General features: G+C 35.4%; 1 protein-coding gene across 6 annotated transcripts in view; it reads right to left on the bottom strand.

Moving 5' to 3' along the window:
- LOC110452118 (transcriptional coactivator YAP1-like) overlaps window positions 1-13319 on the bottom strand; it is a 43762-nt gene extending 30443 nt beyond the window's left edge. For 3 of the 6 annotated variants that reach the window (XM_021500454.1, XM_021500455.1, XM_021500456.1), the window contains exon 1: window positions 12653-13319. In XM_021500454.1, coding sequence (XP_021356129.1) covers window positions 12653-13122 — 470 coding nt within the window. In that variant the 5' untranslated portion in view covers window positions 13123-13319. The remainder of the gene's footprint in view (window positions 1-12652) is intronic. The other 3 variants (XM_021500452.1, XM_021500453.1, XM_021500457.1) reach the window with 1 other exon arrangement.
- Window positions 13320-21265: the final 7946 nt, after the last annotated feature.

The following is a 21265-nucleotide window of genomic DNA, read 5'->3' as shown; positions in this document are numbered from 1 at the left end:
AGCTGTTTTCGCTGGCGGTTTGCCAACAGATCAGTAAACAACACAGGTACTTTGCCAAGTCATAGCAAGATATATGGAAGACCAATTTACCAGGCAGGAGCAGACTGTGTGCACAAGCTGAACAGTAAAACACCTTTCTCTACAGATGAACTGTTGAGTTTGGCAGGCGCTATATCCCGTTCTAGACCTAAAGGTGAAATAATGTCAGTTTTATAATTTACTACTTAACTTCTCAAAAATAAATTAGACCTTTTTCATTTGTTATCCAAGCCTTCCATTTTCCATATATCTAGGTAAACCATTGGTATTGGCAAGTTCTGTGTGAACAGATAGATATGTAAGCAAAATGATATCACTATATACATTAATAACTCATTCACCCCTGAAATTTCATAATGAACTATTCCAACATTTAAATTGGCAGAGTTTGAATGTGTCTTCAGGGGTGAATGAGTTAAAGAAAAAGTATCTGTTTACATTTTACACTTTCACTCATTGACCAAATAGGAACAGGGTACATTCTTTTCTATGATTTCCATTTGATAATTTTGAGAGTTTTAAGTTTGGGAACACAAAAGTCATATGACCACATCTGTGTGTAAATCTTTGTGAACAATAATGCTTGTAGATGAAATCAAAATCAATCCCATTGTATTGAAAAACTTACTGTAAGCTATTTTAACACAAATGTATCACCTACGTATTCTTTATAATAATGGGTATAGCATATGGCAGTTAACAATAGGGGTTATTGTGAAGCTACCATTATCCATACAAAGGCATTATCATAAAATTATCTTCTTGTGACAGAGTGCTCTCCCTTCAGTAAGGTCATTGCCCCATGTTAACTCGTTCACCCCTGAAATTTCATAATGAACTATTCCAACCTTTGAATTGGAAGAGTCCAAATGTGTGTTAAGGGGTGAATGAGTTAATGAATGTGTTGCCATACCTTAAAGCATTCTTTGATGGCAATTAACACCAGTATATCAGAAACTGTCACAGTCTTACAATACAAGCATTCATTACAATAAGCTTTTGTTAACCTTTTGTCCCAAACAAACTACATTGCCAGAAATATAAATAAGACTTCCAAATATTTGGGATCTGCATTTCAATCAATTAAAACCTGCATCTTTTACAGCACTAACACAAACACTGCAATTCAAGTAAATAAATTGTTTAATGGAACTTAAGAAATAACTTATCTAATATACCAACTAATTTTGATTGTTAAGTGCTTGTGTATCAGTATATCCTCAGGACATAGAACAGTGTAAGTTGATTTCTTAAACATTATTAAAACAATTTATAAATCAATAGGTCTAACAAAATAATTGTCATTCTACATTTAGCTCTCAAATTAGTGCAAGAATTTCGGGAACTTATTTCTCAAAATATTTTTACAACGGTTTTATGGCAATGGTACTTAACACACTAACAGTGTGTTCCTTAAGTGTTACTTATTATTGAAAATAGTCCCGTGTGAAAATCTTAATGTGAGGAAGGAACTATTTGGAATATTTGTCTGTATATTTTTTTAGTTTTTCTAACCTTCCACTTGGCATAAGATATGTATACATCTTTATATTAAAATCCATCTCATTCAAATCTTTCACTGTATCCATATATTGCATCTCTCTCCCTTTGTAAACAAACGATTTATTTATTGTCATGGTTTACAAATACCTTTAAGCAAAAGGCATTTTCTCTTCATGTTTCGTAATGCTGTTGTGTTGAATTAAAACAATTACTTAAATAGCTTTTTTACATCAAAACATTGTACATCAAGGTTGTGTTTTGAAAAAGTGAACCAATATTTACCCTCTATACACACACAGATCGTATGATGCACTGAAAACCTTCAGTGACCTCCAAACCACACAGATAAGACCTAGTATCTGATTCTGTGGTATATTTCATGGTAAGTGAAGAAACCAGAAAAGATGAGCACAGTTTTGGTAATTTTGTACGAGCACCACCCTCCCCTAAGAGGCTTACAATGGTTATCATAGGGTGGTCTCTTTAGTAGATAAGGTTTATTTACGTACTTCTCTTTTAAAATCATCTCAAAAGAAAATTAATAGTGTTGTCTAGATGACAAGTTCAAGTATTTAACTTAACAAGATCTTTGTGTGTTGGTGCCTTCAATTTTACCAGATAATCGAGTGGGAAATTAACTCAAAACAGTACTACTACAGAGATTGACTCCCATGCTAACGGCAAATAACTTACGTAAATTGGGTACAATTTAAATACCATTTTCAAAAATGTATTATTTTAGATGTAATTAGCTTATGTAGCCGTAATAGATTTTTACCTGAGAGATTAGAAGTTAATTTAGCTTCTTCCAGTACCAGTACATTTCTTTTATTACTGCCCATGGCAAAAATTGTTACCAACATCACAGGTATACAAAGCAAAACCATGATATATCAAACAGATTTTATCTATTTCATAAAGTATTGAACCTCGTGAAATCAATTACCAATCTCCAGGTATAAGGACACCCAGAATATCACACAGAAGATTTATTTCCATGATAAATAGTCATTAAACAGCATTATAAAACCTGAACCCCTATGGCATGGTTCAGAAAAAGTAATCTACAGAAAGTAAGAAATTAATCTTTTGACGGAATCCTTTTTCTCTTTTTGTTTTGGAGCCGTTGAGATGTCTTGGAGAGGATCTTGTTGGAGATTCACGAAGCTCAAAAACCAAGGCAGATCAATTTGAATGCCGTTGTCTGCTTTGATATACAAATGATAGCTAATTAGTGGCTGCATGTAGGCAGCTTATGTGTCTGCAAGTACACGCAAAGCTTGATAGCACGTATTGCGGTTATTGTTTTTTTTTTTATTTCTTGAAGATGAGGCCTATAGGCTAGCAGGTCTTTGCTAAAATGGTGTTGCTTTGTAAACTTTAATCAGATGACACCATAAACCATTGATATTTGTCTATGAATATTTTAATAAAATAAAAGTCCTTCTCCAGATTATTTTGGGATGAATTTTCACAATATATGACAGGAAGCAATTACTCTACAGAAATGAGATATATGACCTGGCCTCAATTTTAAGGTCAAACTTGTATGAAGAACACTTATATAGAAATATACTATGCCCAAAATCCATTTCTTTTCACCTCTATTAAGGACAATTTATTTGGAGACTTATGACATGTGAAGTATATTTCAAGCTATATTTAGTCCCAAACCTTGGTTTTCCTTAATACCATTTTTTCTTTGCCTCCACTTAAACTCCCTCGATCTATTGCCAAACCCCTTTGAGGCAGTACAACATCCTATTTTTTTACTGTATGCATGAATATGGACATTAAATTTAAATGCTCACCAGGCAAATTCTCAATAAAAGTGTTTAACTGTACAAAAAGAGCAGCTGTACTGATGACTCTTACATCTAAGTTCATTTTACTTGGGTGAGGATTTTAAAAATAATGAGAAAATCACTTTAAGTATATATATATATATAAAACAACAATGTAAAATGCCTGTGGCAATTTGCCATAATGTTTACAGAGCACGGTGGGTAATAGTTGTAAAAGACAGTAAACAAGAATTCCCTGCATTTAAACATAGATTTTATTGAAAAGAACAAATGAATTTTGATTCAAAACACTCCTGAGATGCATCTTGTTTTCTATGGAAATGATTAGCAAGGTTTACCAAGAGAAAAGCACACAGGAAAAGATGGTTCTGATTACATCTGATTCTTTGAAGAGTAACTGCAGACGAATCTCAACAATACAGGGATTTTCTATTCAGTCAACATTAGACAATCTTTTAGCACAAAGATTTAATTCCCCTTCCGACAGATGCTGTAGATTAAAAAAAAATCCATACAGTAGCTGTTGATTGAATACCCCTTCAGACAGTAACTAATGATTATATACCCCTTCAGACAGTAGCTGTTTATTGAATATCCCTCCAGACAGAAGCTGATGATAGAATACCCTTCCAGACAGTAGTTGATGATTGAATACCCTTTCAGACAGTAGCTGATGATTGAATACCCCTTCAGACAGTAGCTGTTTATTGAATACCCCTCCAGATAGTAGCTGATGATTGAATACCCTTTCAAACAGTAGCCGATGATTACATACCCCTTCAGACAGTAGCTGTTTATTGAATTCCCCTCCAGACAGTAGCTGATGATTGAATACCCCTCCAGATAATAGCTGTTTATTGAATTCCCCTCCATACAGTAGCTGATGATTGAATACCCCTTCAGACAGTAGCTGATGATTGAATACCCCTTCAGACAGTAGCTGATGATTGAATACCCCTCCAGACAGTAGCTGATGATTGCATACCCCTCCAGACAGTAGCTGATGATTGAATACCCCTCCATACAGTAGCTGTTCATTGAATACCCCTCCATACAGTAGCTGTTTATTGAATACCCCTCCAGACAGTAGCTGTTTATTGAATACCCCTCCAGACAGTAGCTGTTTATTGAATTCCCCTCCATACAGTAGCTGTTTATTGAATACCCTTCCAGACAGTAGCTGATGATTGAATACCCCTCCAGACAGTAGCTGTTTATTGAATTCCCCTCCAGACAGTAGCTGATGATTGAATACCCCTTCAGACAGTAGCTGATGATTGAATACCCCTTCAGACAGTAGCTGATGATTGAATACCCCTCCAGACAGTAGCTGATGATTGAATACCCCTCCAGACAGTAGCTGATGATTGAATACCCCTCCATACAGTAGCTGTTTATTGAACACCCCTCCAGACAGTAGCTGTTTATTGAATACCCTTCCAGACAGTAGCTGTTGATTGAATAACCCTCCAGATAGTAGCTGTTGATTGAATACCCCTCCAGATAGTAGCTGATGATTGAATACCCCTGCAATTTTTTCTATACCTTACACCTGTAAACAGCTATTTTTTCTATACCTTACACCTGTAAACAGCTAATAAATATCCAAAATAACAAAGATCCTAAAAAACTTGGTTTTATTCACATTCACAATCAAAACATGTACAACAATGCATTTTTATTTCAAGCAGATGTGATGTTTTCATGAATATCTTTTGTTCATACTTTAATTTATAGGGGGTACATCTCTGTATCTTCTTGGATGATAAATTGATGCAAATTTGATGGTCCAAAATTTGACTCTCTTGTAACTTAAGTGCCATGAAATTACAGGCTCAAGTTTCTAAAATATATGTCCAAAATGATATAAACCTGCTGCATCAAAACAAGCATCATGACGCAAGTCAACAGAAGTACATCACGTTATCATTAGGGCTGACAGAGAACCAGCCAAGCACCTGCATACACAAGGTAAATGGCCTTTGATGTTAGTTGTTAGAGCTCCTATAATGATGTGGGGCATTAAATCTGCACTCAAAATTCTTCAGGATCCAAACAACATGTTATACATACTAGTTGGTAACTTTTCAACTTTCAACTGCGGAACATCTTGCATGTAATGTTTAAAATTTTGAATGATTTTTATTTTTTGTAAGAAACAGATGACAAGACAAAAACGATTTAATTGAGACAACTTTATGTGAATGAAAATCAAATGAAAACTATTTAACAGAGAAAATTATATATGAGTAGGTTGTATATTCATTGGTTGGCTGGTGTTGTATACATAAAAGGCTTTAATTACAAAGATTTTTAAAATCTATATTTTGTTTATGAATGTATGTTGGGCCACCCATAGAGACAGATTTGAGCACAACACCCTTGTTATAGTGTTAAACCTTTGTAGGCTAGTATTTTTCCGCTCCGACAGGAATTTTCCTTTAGTAATGTAGAAATTGCTTGCATGTTCAGTGACCTAAATGTAGCTTCCTCAAGTTTGGAACAAAGTATTAAGCATATATTGACTTTAAAGTAACTAAATCTATTTCTCTCTTTTTCTTCCTAACCGACTTTGTGTTGGGTGTTTTTGGATTGGAGGGGGGGAGCCTGAGTTTCCAAAATCATTCTTGTTACATAATATAAAAACAAACTATTCTATAAATGAAATAATAGATCAATTGTTCAACCTTTTCATCCTTAGACTTCTCCATCCCCTTATACTGTATATATTTCCCCTACATGCAACCACACACACACTTTTGATCCCTCCTTCCACAACATGAGGGCTAACAGGATCATTCCCCACTTAGGATTAATACGGAAAAATCAACCCTCTGGGTACGATTCTTAAATGACTTGCCCTCTGCTTTTTCTCCAAACTTCGATACAAGTGGTAATCTCATAAAATGTGAATGCTGATTGCATGATATCCAGCAAATTGGAGTTATCTTTCGTAATCTGCTATTTCATCTTTGCGTATTGCAGAGTTATCTTCTCTTGGGAGCAGGGATTGGTTGTTACGTCATTGGTTTTTGTGAAAAATTGCGTCGTTATCTCAAAATTGATGACGGTACTCTCACAAACAAGTGACGTAAAAATCAATACCTGCTCCCAAGAGAAGATAACTCTGCAATACGCAAAAACGGCATTGTTGATGTGACATCAATGCATTGTTGACCTGACAGCATACAACTGTTACGACCAGGGAGTCCCGTGGGGGGGGGGCTCCCTTTAAATTACCCTACAGGGTAAGACAGAAAAATCTTTCCCCTGACCGGAAGTTAACACTGCATCTTATATGCATCCATCTCAAATCTCCCACCACCTAATTTACCAACTAGTATCAGTTTCCATGGTATATCAACCTCTACCACTCACGGGCTTAAACACAACCAAGTCTAAGCTGCTGCAGAGGTATACAATTCCACTAGCCCTAGCCCAGGTGTTATGTTAAAGGGCTTTATATGTAGGTACAGACTGTAATATATACAGTATACAGGTGGACATCTTTCAATAATTTTCATGCTGGTCATCACTTTAACACATTGGTCAAGCACAGCTTTGCAGAGACACAAAATCTGATATATACAAATAGACTTGTTTGTGGTGTACTGGTCTTGATCATCACTTGGTGTAGATCAAGGCCAGCTGAATACAGGTAGACTTGTTTATTGTGTACTGGTCATCATTGTATGTAGATCACACACACCTGTACAGGTGAGACAGGTAGACTTCTTGTGTATTATGGGTCATGGCTGTGTACAGTTACAATGTAAGTATGGACTTGTTTGACCCACAAACTTACAACCATGGCCTGGGCCTGTATACAGTAAACAATTAGTCTACCTGTATAGATCTACCTGTATCCATATGTTTGACCAGTATAGGCCGATGACACACAATTAGTTCACCTGTAGGACCTATCGATCCCTTAACACTTTAATGCAAATATTAGCCTGTCACAGGTCAACATGGCTGGAGGGGTCAGGGGATTAGCTGGCAGTTTACACCTGATGGTCAGTCCAGTCTGATATATATAAATAAAGGGACTGGACAATCTTGACCATCAACTCGACTACATCAAAGGTCAATGATAACAAGGAATTCACTTGTGTAAATGAACCATGATTAGTCATTTTCTGTCAGACTTGGCAGGTACTTGTTGTTCATGTCAACGTCTGCAGATCGATACATAGCACTTCCCCTATCAGAAAATATTAACTTCCTTTTTCAATTCCTTACATAAAATGTAATGTGTACCTAAACCAAAGCATCAAATTGAAGACTATTATACACATATCACATGTATTTGCAGTAGTTACCTATATAAATCCATTACACATTTACACTAGTTAGTAGTACATGTATTACAACTGATCATTTTGCCATTTACAATTGTAATTTAAAATGCAAAACTAAGAATATTCACCTAGGAAAAGAATGGCAGGAAGTTTTTGTACATCATATTTAGCATTAAATTGAATATATTTTGACCCTACAGATAATGAAATTTGATTGAAGTATTCAATTGAAGGAAAAAAATCATTAAATAATAACATAAATGATTTTATGATACTCGAGCAATACTGTTTCTTATTGATAAAATCCTTAATAAATGTCATATTAAATTATGATATGACAATCATAAACTAAGTTAAAACTAGTCAAGATTTTTTAAGTTTACCAATATATCATTATTTAATATGTAGATTGCTAGGTTTCTGCTTTCAGCTATCACAAATATTAAATATGAAATCAGACAACTTTTTTTCAAAATATTTTAAGGATTTAATATAGTTAGAGTGTTGCACACCGAACAGTAGTGCTTGTTTAAAATTATTGAAAAAGGCTTTAATCAGGCACTTAAACCTATGTCAGATAGGGAACTAAGGAATAATGCATGCATGTATATTGAAATATAAATATATTAGGAACAGATATTTTTACACTTACTGTAAGTTATAGGTACAATTTAAAGAATTACAAGATGATATACAAGTTAACTAATAGACATTGTTTGTCGATGATCAAACATTATATATAAAAACCCTTAACAGGAAACTTGATTTTCTGTCGATTTCCTGCACACCTGCACAGGTAGATACATACAACTTGAATCATGACCAGCAAAATTTGCCTCTTCAATGCATTTCTTAACAAACACGGTATTTAAATAAAAAGGACTTAGGAACCAAATCAAGTGTAAAGCAAACAAGGTTTATGGAAGGTCAAATTCATTGCTAAGCTTTTAAGGGCCTTACCCAAATGAAACTTACAAAATATCTCATTCACAGATTCACAGTTTAGAGAATATTTCTTTTACAGGATTGGATAAGTTTATGCAACTGTTAAACGTTGTCATCATAATTATTCAGTAACAAAGAAACATGATAACAAGATAATAACATCCATCACCTATGCATGAAGAATCAATCCATTTTGTGCATTCTGTTGTCATATTAATAAACATAAATCACTTCATTTATTGGTATTTAAAACAATTGTTCTACAACAATTAACCACACAAAGATATTGCAATCAGTATCCAAATCTCATTTTGTATAGCAAAATGTCTACTCCTCCAAAACAAACAAACAACTTATAATTTGAGTTGCTGTGAAGGACATGTATATAAATATTACTATCGGTAAATTATGATAAAAGTCAAAAACATCGTCAGAAGAACATTATAACTGAAGACTTTTACAACATTTGATCATCAACTTATCATCTACTCGGCCCTTCACTCCCACCTGTAAACAATAAATGATACCATTACAAAGCACGACTCCACCAGACGCTACCAATTAACTCAAAGAAAATCAAACTAACTGTGTATAAATCCCATATATATTCACCTTTACCTTAAAACTATCTTTTCATAAACAAAGACTTCAAAAGAATACTTTCTTTCATCTACTTTTCATGAAATAATTACAGAATAATATAATAACTTGATCATGAGGAAGATATTATAAGATAACATCATGCTGAATTTATTAATTTACTTCTCAATCCAATTTGTGTTCTTTCGTGAAGTTTGCTTTAAGAACAGAGTGAGACTGTTATGTGTATTTGGTATCAACAGATTGTTGTGATAATATATCCTCAGTTTCTCCGACAGTTGCTTTGTCGGAGTACATTAAAATTTTATAGTACAGCTAAACTATATTAAACTGCAACATATGTATCTGAACAGAGACCATATTTATAAAAAAGTTTTGTAAATTTTAGGAATTGTTCTCGGGGTCCAAAACGATGAGTTAAAGACAATGATAAAGACTTTCAAAATCAACAAAACCCTGAATAAAAAAAGATGTTTTAGAATGAAATTTTATAAATTGATTCCTTAAATTAACAATACATGCCCTAGACTATACTTGATCTTACAATGATCCGTCTTAGAACGAATTTTAAGTTTATTATCTGCCGATGACAGAGTGATTGGTGATACATTACAATACTCCAAAGCCATTTTACTGGTACAACATTTCAACCAATGACATCACAGCCGTCAGAAGAAAAACTGTACCATTCCTCATGCCATCTGTATGTTGGCCGTGTGTGGATTGTAAAAAAGTAGGTCTGTGCTCCCCCATGTTTTTAATCACCACCCTCCCTCATCTGTATGCTCTGTGTGGCACGAAAGATAAGCCTTTCCACCCTCTTATCTAGTCCTGCAGAACACAATTTGATGACTCAAGCAGCTTATCTGGTGCAATCACTGATGCATTGCTAGCGATGATCCAACATATACCAGGCTTTCAAAACAATGAACTGCAAGAACTTTTGAAACATTGAGTAAATTTCACACATTTTCTAGTGATGTTCAAATGTGTGTTCACCAATCTTTCAAACCAATGCACTCGAAGAACTTTTGGAAAATTTAGAAAAGTTCAGAAGTTATTTATATATAATATAGGGGGATTTCTTAGCAAATCTCAAATCGATTTTTGAATTCGCTGTCGATAAACAAATTCAACTGAAATTGTTGGTACGTACTATCTGGTGAAAAGATAATCCAACATTCATAGTGTTCAACCTTTACGGAGTGCATCTTTTTCAGGATATACCACACCCCACACAGGATCAGAGGACACTAAAAACAACTAAAGGGTAAGACCCCTTTCAAAGGGTGTACAGTAACATGTTATTCACCATGGTTGACAACACCTAAAAATGACAGACCCCTACGTCACCTGATATGGGGGCACAATCCAAGGCATTGTCCCGATTATCTGACCCTGCCAGCAAAGCTTCGTGGCCATGGGGTCAGTACGGTCAACTTCAAAAGACTTTTTTAAAAACCCTTAATCGAAAAATGAATCATCTACATGTAAAAGGGCTTAAATATTTATACTAATTACTTGTATGACAATTTGTAGGTTTTTCAATTGCACAGCACTGTTGTAATATTCCTTAAGGCAAAGAATTATTTTATTTCATTTAAGCTGTTTACATGGGAAGACCATAAAGTAGTATAGGCCCATTCACACTTCCATGTAATTTATAAAACACTAAATATACTGAGATGGTTTATGCACTGTCAGAAGAAAATTTACTTCACATTCAAGGGCATGTAGCTCATTTAAATTTTTGATTTATGAATGTGTGAAATGGGTGTGGCTTACAATGATATTTTTAGCTAGTCAGAATGAAAGTAAAACAATGTACCGTTATAGGGTGGAAATACAATGTACAACAATGTTTCAATTGTAGGACTGAAACACAATATAATGATATGTACAGTAATATCTGAGAAAGAAATTAATTAAACTTGATTCATTAACAGATCAATTATAAAGAATGTGAATTTGCATATATATCAAAGCCTTCCTTTAAAATATAGCATGTGTCAAGCATAACAGCTTTTAGTCGTAATTTATGTCACAATATTCCTTACACTGGGGTTCAACACAGAAAGAGGTACCTGCAGAAAATTTCACATTTAAATAGATATTTTTTACCATAAAAAGTAGGTCATATTCAATTCTAATTGACCACGTTATATTGTAGCAAGTGTTAATTTCAAATTCAACAGACTGCTCCAATAACCAATATAAACACACTGTACTCAATGTAAAAAAAAACATTAAGGTGATACAGCACTTTTTTCTCTTTTATTATTTTTTAATTTATGCTGCATACCATAGTAAGGCCTCTCGTATTACCACAATAGAGTTATTTCAGGTCAATTGATCGATTCTGTACGAGTTAACAATGCATAGTAAGACTAATCAGGTTTAACAACTAGAACACACACAACACATTTTTTCTATTGTCTCTTATAAAAGTGACACATTCCAAGGATATTAAAATGAACAGAGCTGTTTTATACACCGATACACTCCTCAATAATTTGCATTATGGAATGTTTTCTCAATATAATCTCTTGATATTTGTTCAATTTCTCTTTCGTTCTGAAGTTTTATACCCATTATCAAGGTCTTAGCCTTCGGATGTGATAAGTAGACTAGATTTTCCTACACAAACAAACATGCTGAAACATACTTCAACTTTTATCTTGGAAAAAACACCAAATGGTATAAACATGAACCAGCGTCAACCATTCTTTTTTTTATAACTTCAATTTGTGTCTTCTTCGGAATATATACTTATATACTTACTCGTGTATTGTTGGTGACGATATTTACATTTAAACATAAAGAGTATAACACTAAGTCCATCAATATATATATACACACAATCTGCCAATTCATCTCACGAATACATATTCTGAAAATATTGAGATTCCCATATGATTTTTTTTTTACTTTCTAGAAAAAAAAATCCTTTTTATCATACTGGTCTTTTGACCTTCATTTGTGAATTTGTCAAAATTAAAAGACATGTAGTTGATTCCGATAGGTCAATTCAAAGATACATGATGTCGTTACAGTTCAATAAACAGACTGTATTTGACCAGTTCAAAAATGATCAAAAACACATTACTCTGTTGACATTTCAGTTAAACATGAACACTCTTATGTATATGTATACAATATATACATGTACATCACATATAATTGATCATAACTGATAACACCAGAGGTTTTCTAATAAATATATTTAATTCATTATAACGAATACTCATGCTTACACACGCGATATTCTCAGCATGTGTGTACTACACACAGTTCAATACACACATACTTAAATTCTGAATCTGTTTACATTTATCTTTTCATTGATTGATGATCATACTTATTTAATATTTAACTTTCACTTTCAAGTACATAAACACTCAGTTAATTTCACGTGTGTACAATACACATTCCAATACACACACGTGCGCAGATACTTACTTTAGATAATATCGCTGACCATCAGGCATCTTCGCAATTTCCCATCCCGGGGGGAGGGGCTCGTTGTCAAGGAGAGCGTCACACGAATGCTGTCGGGCGTGGTGTGCTGGGGCTTGGGGAGGACCCTGGGGGACAGTCGAAAGAGTCTGTTGTAAACTGGCCGGGGACGAGTGAGCTCTCATATGAGCTATTTGGAGATTGCCCTGTGACGGCCCGACCCCCGACGGGTGACCAGGGTATCCCCCAGTAGAGTCATTACTGCCCTGTTTCATGTGCTGAACCGGCCGTTGTGGCTGGTCAGGGGGCTTCCAAAACGAAGCTGGCAGGTTCCTCATACGGAGAGGAATCTGCCCACTTTGTCCAGATTTAGGGTTCATGACGGCATTGAATAGTGCGTCAAGTTCGCTCCCACTATCCTCACGGACGTGAACAACCTGGGTTCCTTTCCGCTCCGTCTGGTCCTGTGACATTTTGTCGACGGGCAAGCACAACACAAAAAAGAAAGGAAATGTCAATATGACCTACTGCAGCAGTATAAATCCCACCATAAGCGAAAACACTACGTAAATCCTGAAGTTTTCCCGGGGAACTTTTCAGTAATGGAGGACACCATTAACTCAGTCGAAAATTTTGCCTTGATGACCGTGCAACTCCTAATTTTGACAGGTTCCCGTCTTACGCGGGACAAAGTAGTCCCCCGTAAAAAATAAGCTCGCTTTACAACTTGGTCTTGATATGATAAAATAACCATTTAGATATCATGTTATATGTATATTTTTTATTCTAAAGTAGATAATAAATATAAGTTGTGCCTAATTTTATATGTTTATATCGATAGTTCGGAATGGGACTTATTTTGCTTCAAATGTGAAAAGGCTAGCGTAGAAATACATGTTTTGACGTCACTCGGAAACGTTTACTCAACCTTGTTAATTTGTTACTCTTGTGTGTAAACTATTGCTCGGAAAACTTTTCCATACAAGTGTTAAACTATATGTTTTCTTAAAATGGTATCCTATACTGTCCCTTGAACTAGAAATATAAGCAAAGCGTATAAATCGTTTGATGAAGAAGTTTCTCCTAAAGGTATACAAACACGCCTATTAAGCCCCTTGCCATATTAGGAAATTTCCGTATCCGCCTGCCTGCCAATCACTGGCAATTGCACCTCTGTTTACCTGCGTAGGTGGGCTTTCGGCAAAGTCCGGTGTGGTCTTTCCCAGTGAATCATTACTATCTTTACACTGTAGTAAGCTAATATTTCTCAATCATGTAAAGGTTTATTCATTCACAAATTACACTAAGAAAGGAGTTTCGACCCAAGTATGCACGGGAATTCCCCACGGGGCTTTGGTGAAAGATGAACATTATGAAATTTGGTATTTACATGTATATATATAGATTATTTATTCATAAAATAAAACGTCATATCTACTTTGTAGGTATGTATTAATTATGGTCCATAACCAAAGGTATGATGACATATATATAATATTATATATATAAATATAAATCAAGTGAGTTTTCAAAAGGTGTCACAATTTAATATGCTATAATGATAAAATCAGAATTCATATAAACGACGGAATTGTTGCATAAACAAGTGGTCTCGACACAGGTGTTTAACTGTCGTTCTATGTCATTTTAACAGATGTTGCTAAATATTTTGCTACCGGTGACAAAACTGTAAAACCGTAATTATACATTTATGCTATTGCGTCGCTTACAGATGACTCAGCACGTGGGTGAGGATCGAAGTTCATTAACGGAAAGAATGTACTCTTTCAATATTCATAAGTAACGCTGATGACGGATGACTGTACCCGCGGAACAGACGCTGTATACTGAAACACTACCATGAATAATGTTTGACAAAGCAAGGGCGTATACCACTCGCCGTACGAATCATGCTTTTGAATTTTTTTCTCCGCATATACGATGCTTGTTTGAAGTACGTTTACGCTAACTGTTATATATGCCGCAAAAAAAATCGCTATATAAATGTCGGTCAATTTGTTTGCGATGTTCATGCATACTTCCACGGAATTAGATTAGGGGAAAGGCAACCGCCTCTTCGGCATAAGGAAATGCTATCTAATTCCGTGATATGCCATAGAACCGCGTTATTTATTTTCAAATGGGGGGGGGGGGCGTTCTTTAATATTTAAGGTTTGGGAGGGGGGGGGGAATTTGAATGTGTTCAATTCGGCTTTTTTCTTTTCTTTTTCGCAATGTCACCAAGAAACATTCAACCTTTTAAAAATACGTGCGCCATATTGCAATTTACGAACTCGGTCGGTGTACTGTTTCTTTACATATATCATTTCCTTCCACTCCCACAGTCGTGTCTATTCCGGGAGTTTTACGCACTTTCTAACCAGTACATTTTTAGCTACCCATGGATACGTTTTCTGTATCAAAAGTCTATAGTCCGAAATAACTGAATATCTCCTCATAAAGTTTTCCAACACATCAAAACATTTGAAAAGAGATGGTCATTTATTTCGGACAATATAAGCCTACAAAGATGATATAAGACATCGAGAGAGCGTAACTCTTGAAATCAGAAGATTCCCTGAGTTATACAGAAAACACTTATGTGATACATATATGCATTAGTTCTAGTACAGAAGCTGCTATTTACCTAAGGAAGTAAATGATTCTGATGTAGTCAAGAACGAGTGAATTTATAAATCACAGGACTTATCAACGTTATAATGATAATATTTCCGTTTTACGAAAATCTATTTGATTTTATAACAAAAAGTAATAATCACACGGAAATGTTTACATCTACTTATGAAAGTGTTAGTAAATGACAACAACAACCTACATAGGGTACACTTGTGACATTTCCGCACGCGCGCTGAGATTTTGGACCGGACCAGGACCTAAGGGACACGTGACCGGGTGGACTGCAACAGCTGATAAACCTTTCCCAGCCTCTGAAACCACAGAAAAGAGGTTTTTCCGAGAGCAACACTTACAGGGCTACTTATATTCTCTTCCAGATAGCTACTTTACTTGGTGTATCTGTTCTGGTAGATATTACAATGACTTCAAGTAGGCCGTGTTACACTTGTAATTGACCTTGAACAGACACCAAAAACAAAAACCCTGACTATGCATACAGATGCTTAAACCAGTTCGCCCCTCCCCATATAGGAAAGAAACTATATATATCGGACTTAAGCAAGGCTACCTACACATGGGCCCGTCTATACCCAAACCAACTTTCTTGCAACTCACTTAAACCATGACCTTGAACAGACACCAAAAACAAAAACCCTGACTATGCATACAGATGCTGAAATCAGTTCGCCCCTCCCCGTAAGAAAGAAACTATATATATCGGACTTAAGCAAGGCTACTTACACATGGGCACGTCTATACCCAAACCAACTTTCTTGCAACTCACTTAAACCATGTAAAACGTTCAAAAAGTCAAATGTAATCGTTAAAAACAGCATTTTGCCTGAAGTATCTTCAATTTGTTTCCAATAAGATTGTTTTTAAATGTGTAACCGGAACAAGAAAATAGGCTCGATTACAAAATCCATGCTTGAGCATGAGAATGATCCAATGAATACGGGCCCTGAACGTATTACCAGTACCAGAAGAAGCTTTGCTTGAGTCAACCGACATTCAGTAAACTTATTTTATTAGATTTCTGATAACATAACACAACAAAAATTCAGAAATAAAAGAAAAATTTGTTTTATTTAGCACAGGTAGAATTCAGCATTTAAATTGTCATAAGTGATAAAGTAACATATCAGTCAGGTAGACTTAATTTTCGATATCGTCGCTCTTCAGGCAGAGAATGTCAATAATTAACTAATGTATTTATAGCTATGGAGATGGGGGGTTTTGTGGGTTTTTTTAAATTTGTGTTTTTATACATATACAATTATATGTTGTACGTCTTTTAGGAAGTTGGAATTAAAAAAAATATATATATTGCAGAAAAGCACTAAAATAACAAACATTATCTCCGACAGCGTATAGTACGCGTAGTGGATACAGGCTCCCTGCTTTGTATAATCAAGATGTGCTGGGATCGAATCCCAAAAGCGGAGGTATTTTGTGAATAGGGAATTAAAGATATGTTTCTTCCGTATTTAACTCTTCGCTATGGTAAGTGGGCAAGCAGCTCCAATCCAGAAAGTTGACGAATAAATTAGAAACCTTCTTTATTGGAGATCCAAGACAGATCGTCCTGACTCTCTACCTTAAATGGTAATGGAGTAGAAAATTGCCATCTAATTTTGACCGAAATACCTTTAACTAGAGGTATTAATACTGGTATGAGTTACAGGTGTCATTGGTGGGTATCATATTATTAATTATTGTTTAGTACCCATACAAGTCGTCGAAGAAAAGCGGTGTACTGGGGTTTAGTGATTTTCTTTCCGCTGATAGCGTTCAGTGCTTCCAGGGCAACAACCCTTTAAGATAATACTGGTTTCTTAAGAGCCAGTTGTCGTGCTCGTTACCCTTTCTGATATTTTAAACCATGTTTTTGCATATAGTTTTCACAACTTGGTTTGTAGTAAGTTTAGACAGGTTAAGTTGAACCAAATTACCACCTGCAGAATCTTAAAGTCAAAGTCTGAATGATGTTACTGTGCAGTGAAGTTCGTTGTTTGTGTCATTTTACTGATCACCCGGTCCATAACAAGACGGTATAAAAATAGGGTCTGATTGTAACGGAGACGGATACTTTAAACGTCCCCGAAACTGCCCATGTAGTAACTGATAATGCACCGGAAAGAGTTTGGAATGCCATAATACACTTACACTCACGTTGATCAGTGAGATGAGAGTTGATGTTTTTATTTTTATTTTTCTCACTTGACTGATTTGCGCTTTCGTTTTCACTACCCGAGTTCTCGATGTGAGGACGTGGCCTTACTAACATTTACACGACAGGTGTCAGCGATGAAGCAGGAGGTGCTTTGCCTAAGTTGTAACGAAAACCTAGCCAAATTCTTCAATTTCACATTCGGATACATCAACGATGTACTGTTTTTGAATAACAAGAAATTCATTGCCCACATCGATACCCGCCTTTGTTTGAAATCAAGATCACCACAGCCTTTTCTATTTCAGCCGATTTCCGCGATCTTAACTTACAACATTACCAAAAACGACCGGTTACTGCTAAGCTTATTAAGAGCGATTTTTTCGTCTTTCCGGTCGTTAGCTTTCTCTTTCTTGATATCAACATCCACGCTTCCCCTTCGAATTATGGTTGGCACTTAGGTATTCTCTAATTCATCTTTTAGTTAAAACAGACACAGAGAAGGACCATTGGCATCAATTTGGCGTACACCTATAAATGTGATAATCAATCAGAGACCACGATGACCAAGCAAATGAACTCGATAAATAGCGACAGTGCTTTGTATTTAATTCTCCGAAATTCATCCTAATCTTCCCTAATTCTTTACCCACTTATGGTATTATTTGTACCGTGTATGATACATATTTATTATTTATAATTATTGCCCCATTACTTTTATAATGAACATATTATCCATTATCGATACATCATACCTAGAATCGAATCCGCGACCCCCGGATACTGCAGGAACAATCTCTTCCAACGGGAAACATATCTTAATTCGACGCAACATTTAGATATTCCCCCTGCGGTATAGACTTTTCCTGTGTTTATTTGAGTTTGAGTCACCAGCTTGTTCTATTATGGAGAAAAAAGTGTTGTCCACATTTAAGCGTAACATAACAGGGACGTCCTGTCCCAATGAAGCTGTCGAACTTTAAAACAAGTGAGAATTGCGACTTACCAAAAACAAACTCTCAGCTGATTAAGATTCGCTTGATCTTGGAACTTTATGCGGGCAACAGGTAGCGATACAGAAGTTGTTATCTAGGGTGCGAACTGCATTCTGTGGTAAAACACGTTTGCATTTTCTCACCAAAGTTTTATGACGTTACCATGGGAAACAGTAAGCGAGGACGTATCACAGCAGAAACACACTGACAATTGAAAATTACATTCGTCAAGTACAGCCACTCGAGTTAAGTAGACCTCTTGAAACATATCCGGAGTATGGCTTATACTTGCCGATTAGGTGTGTTCAAAGTCCGCCTGTTCAGACAATAAAAAGACAATACATTGTTTAGAAAAACAACATGTTGTGAATAAACTTGACGTCAAACGACGGTATTTACGTCATACTAACATCCAGGTGTATTACAAACACGTCACATGATCTGTGACATAACCACATTAGGTAGTCACTCCACTTAACTACTGTATACAAGCCCTGGAAACTTATTTTCCTGTTAAACATACGCTATTTCCTCTATACTACTACTAAACAATTAAAACGTTCATACTTTTAAAACAGTCTACGCTATTTTCATAAAGTTGCAGAATAGAATATAACATAACAATATCATCACTGGAAGTAGAACCTTTTGGGTTTGAGGATCACATTCCTGTTGCTTAGTGGTTTTTTTTAGACTTAGTTTGTTTTTATTCGGTTAAGCGACCTAGTAACAGCTAAGGTCATAAAAGATCGTGCCCCCGTGTATGTTTGTTTGATGTGGTATGTTGTTGTTTTTGTTTCTTGGCGATAGCGCGGATCTCGTGACGACTTCAGAGTGCTACTTCACCGAAATACCATGCCGAAGGCACCCAGCAAAATATTCAACCCGGTAACAGTAATCGGTTTTAACCTGTTGCTGCGATTACCCTACATGCTGAACGTTTTGAAGGGAATAACAATTAATAGTTCAACACTAAGTCCAAAATTGAGGAATCGCCAAGCAAGGCGCTAGGCAACAAAAAGGTAGAGAGAAAATGAAAGAGATCGAAAATGTTGCAATAGGCACAGCAGATTAAGTTTGTAAATTATGTGTCCCCAATAAAAAGATCTCCACTTATGCAAGGGGTCCTCACATTGGTTGCCTCTTTCAACGAATACATTTCTTCTGTGTGTATTAATGGGCATGCAAATCCGTGTCAGAAATGCCGAACAAATTGGAACTCTTGTTTGTTGGAGATACAACTATCACTTTGATTCTCTACCTTAAGGTCAAAAAAGTGGCTGGCTGTAAATGATAAATTGAAAAAGAACAACACTTTTGATAACACCCTTATGAAGATGATCATTTCAATGTGTACAGTCATATGTCTATAAATGATTTTGCAATGGTCGTTTGTGCGTTCCCTGCTACTTTTCTGGACCGCTCTAAGATTTTAACGCGTTAACGTTCCAAACGGTTTTACTGGTTCGACCAAAGTTTACATAAAGGAAAAAGAGACGGACGTAGTGATCTGATACCACTTTATGTGGAGCCGTGAAAACACTTTCTGTGCCTGCCTTAGCATTTACATGTCATCAGACTTTATCTATGAAATATTACATAGTCGCTTAAATAGTGCATGTATACGTGATATCAAATGTATGAAAAATATTTTCTTGACTTTGTGGATTTTAAAAATAAGTTACAAGTTATAATTGTTATGTTAATATGTCGAAAAGAATTTCAAATGACTGTCGTTTCAACAACCGGGAGTTTCCACTCCGCTGAACCTTGTCCACTTGTTGTTTAAAAAAGTGGAGACACAAGGTTAAATTTGTCAGTATTACAAAGCAAGAAAACAGTTCAGATATGTTAATTTTCCGTGCTTTTGCTAATCAAATTGTTACAAAGACTGTATTATAAATCGTCAATAGAAGATTTAAAACGTTTTGTTAATATCAATAATTTTAACGAATCAGTCTAAATGGAAACGATTTGGAGATTCCCCCTTTTTTTTTTTATTCCTTACGAATTTTATTCTAGAGGAGAAGATTTTTTATTTTTATTTTCCCGTCATGTGATCAATATAATCAAATCGCTATTATACAGCGATGAAACATGATTACACAAGCTACATTTTATATGAGATTTATGAAACGAATATAATAACTGGGCATTTCCGTCAGCGAGCCTTTGCCTAGCCTAAATTATGAAATTGGCAAGTTTCATATAAATATATTTCATATGAAATATAAACAAACTAATTTGTAACACGATTATGAGATTTTTCGAAATTTACGAAAAATTCCGCCCTCTTCATTCTGGATGTTTTGTCTTCGTTGCCATTTTGTAATACATACGTTAGACTGTGACGGCATTTCATTATCATTTTAGGACCTTACAATAGGTCATAGTACACGAAACATTCAGCGCAATTTTACGCAATGATCACGTAACGCCACTTTTTCCAACGTCATTTTGTTTGGTGCAAATTATCCGGAAGCAAATTGAATACTAATTCGGTGTAATGACTAAAACCGTTTTGCAAAAAAATACAATATGCATATTTAAGAACACCTATAGGTATATACATGTAGTTTAAACATATTTTATTGTACAAATATGCAAATGAATCGGAACACAAGTTATTACAACTTTATAGTGTCCTCTCCTCAATACATATTGTAAAAAAAATAGTGTATATGTTTTTAGGGAAAGGGAAACAGATAGGTTGAGGAAGGTAATGAGGGGTAGGAGGGGGTGGGGGTGATGGAGGGGAGGGGTGTTACCTAGAAAAGTAAACGTGTAAACTGAGAAATCGATCCGCATTTGAAT

Source organism: Mizuhopecten yessoensis, unplaced genomic scaffold (genome assembly GCF_002113885.1).
Source record: "Mizuhopecten yessoensis strain PY_sf001 unplaced genomic scaffold, ASM211388v2 scaffold6411, whole genome shotgun sequence".
In the NCBI taxonomy this organism is placed as follows: domain Eukaryota; kingdom Metazoa; phylum Mollusca; class Bivalvia; order Pectinida; family Pectinidae; genus Mizuhopecten; species Mizuhopecten yessoensis.
The sequence above is the reverse complement of the archived record's forward strand: the minus strand, read 5'-3'. Positions and strand labels throughout refer to the sequence as shown.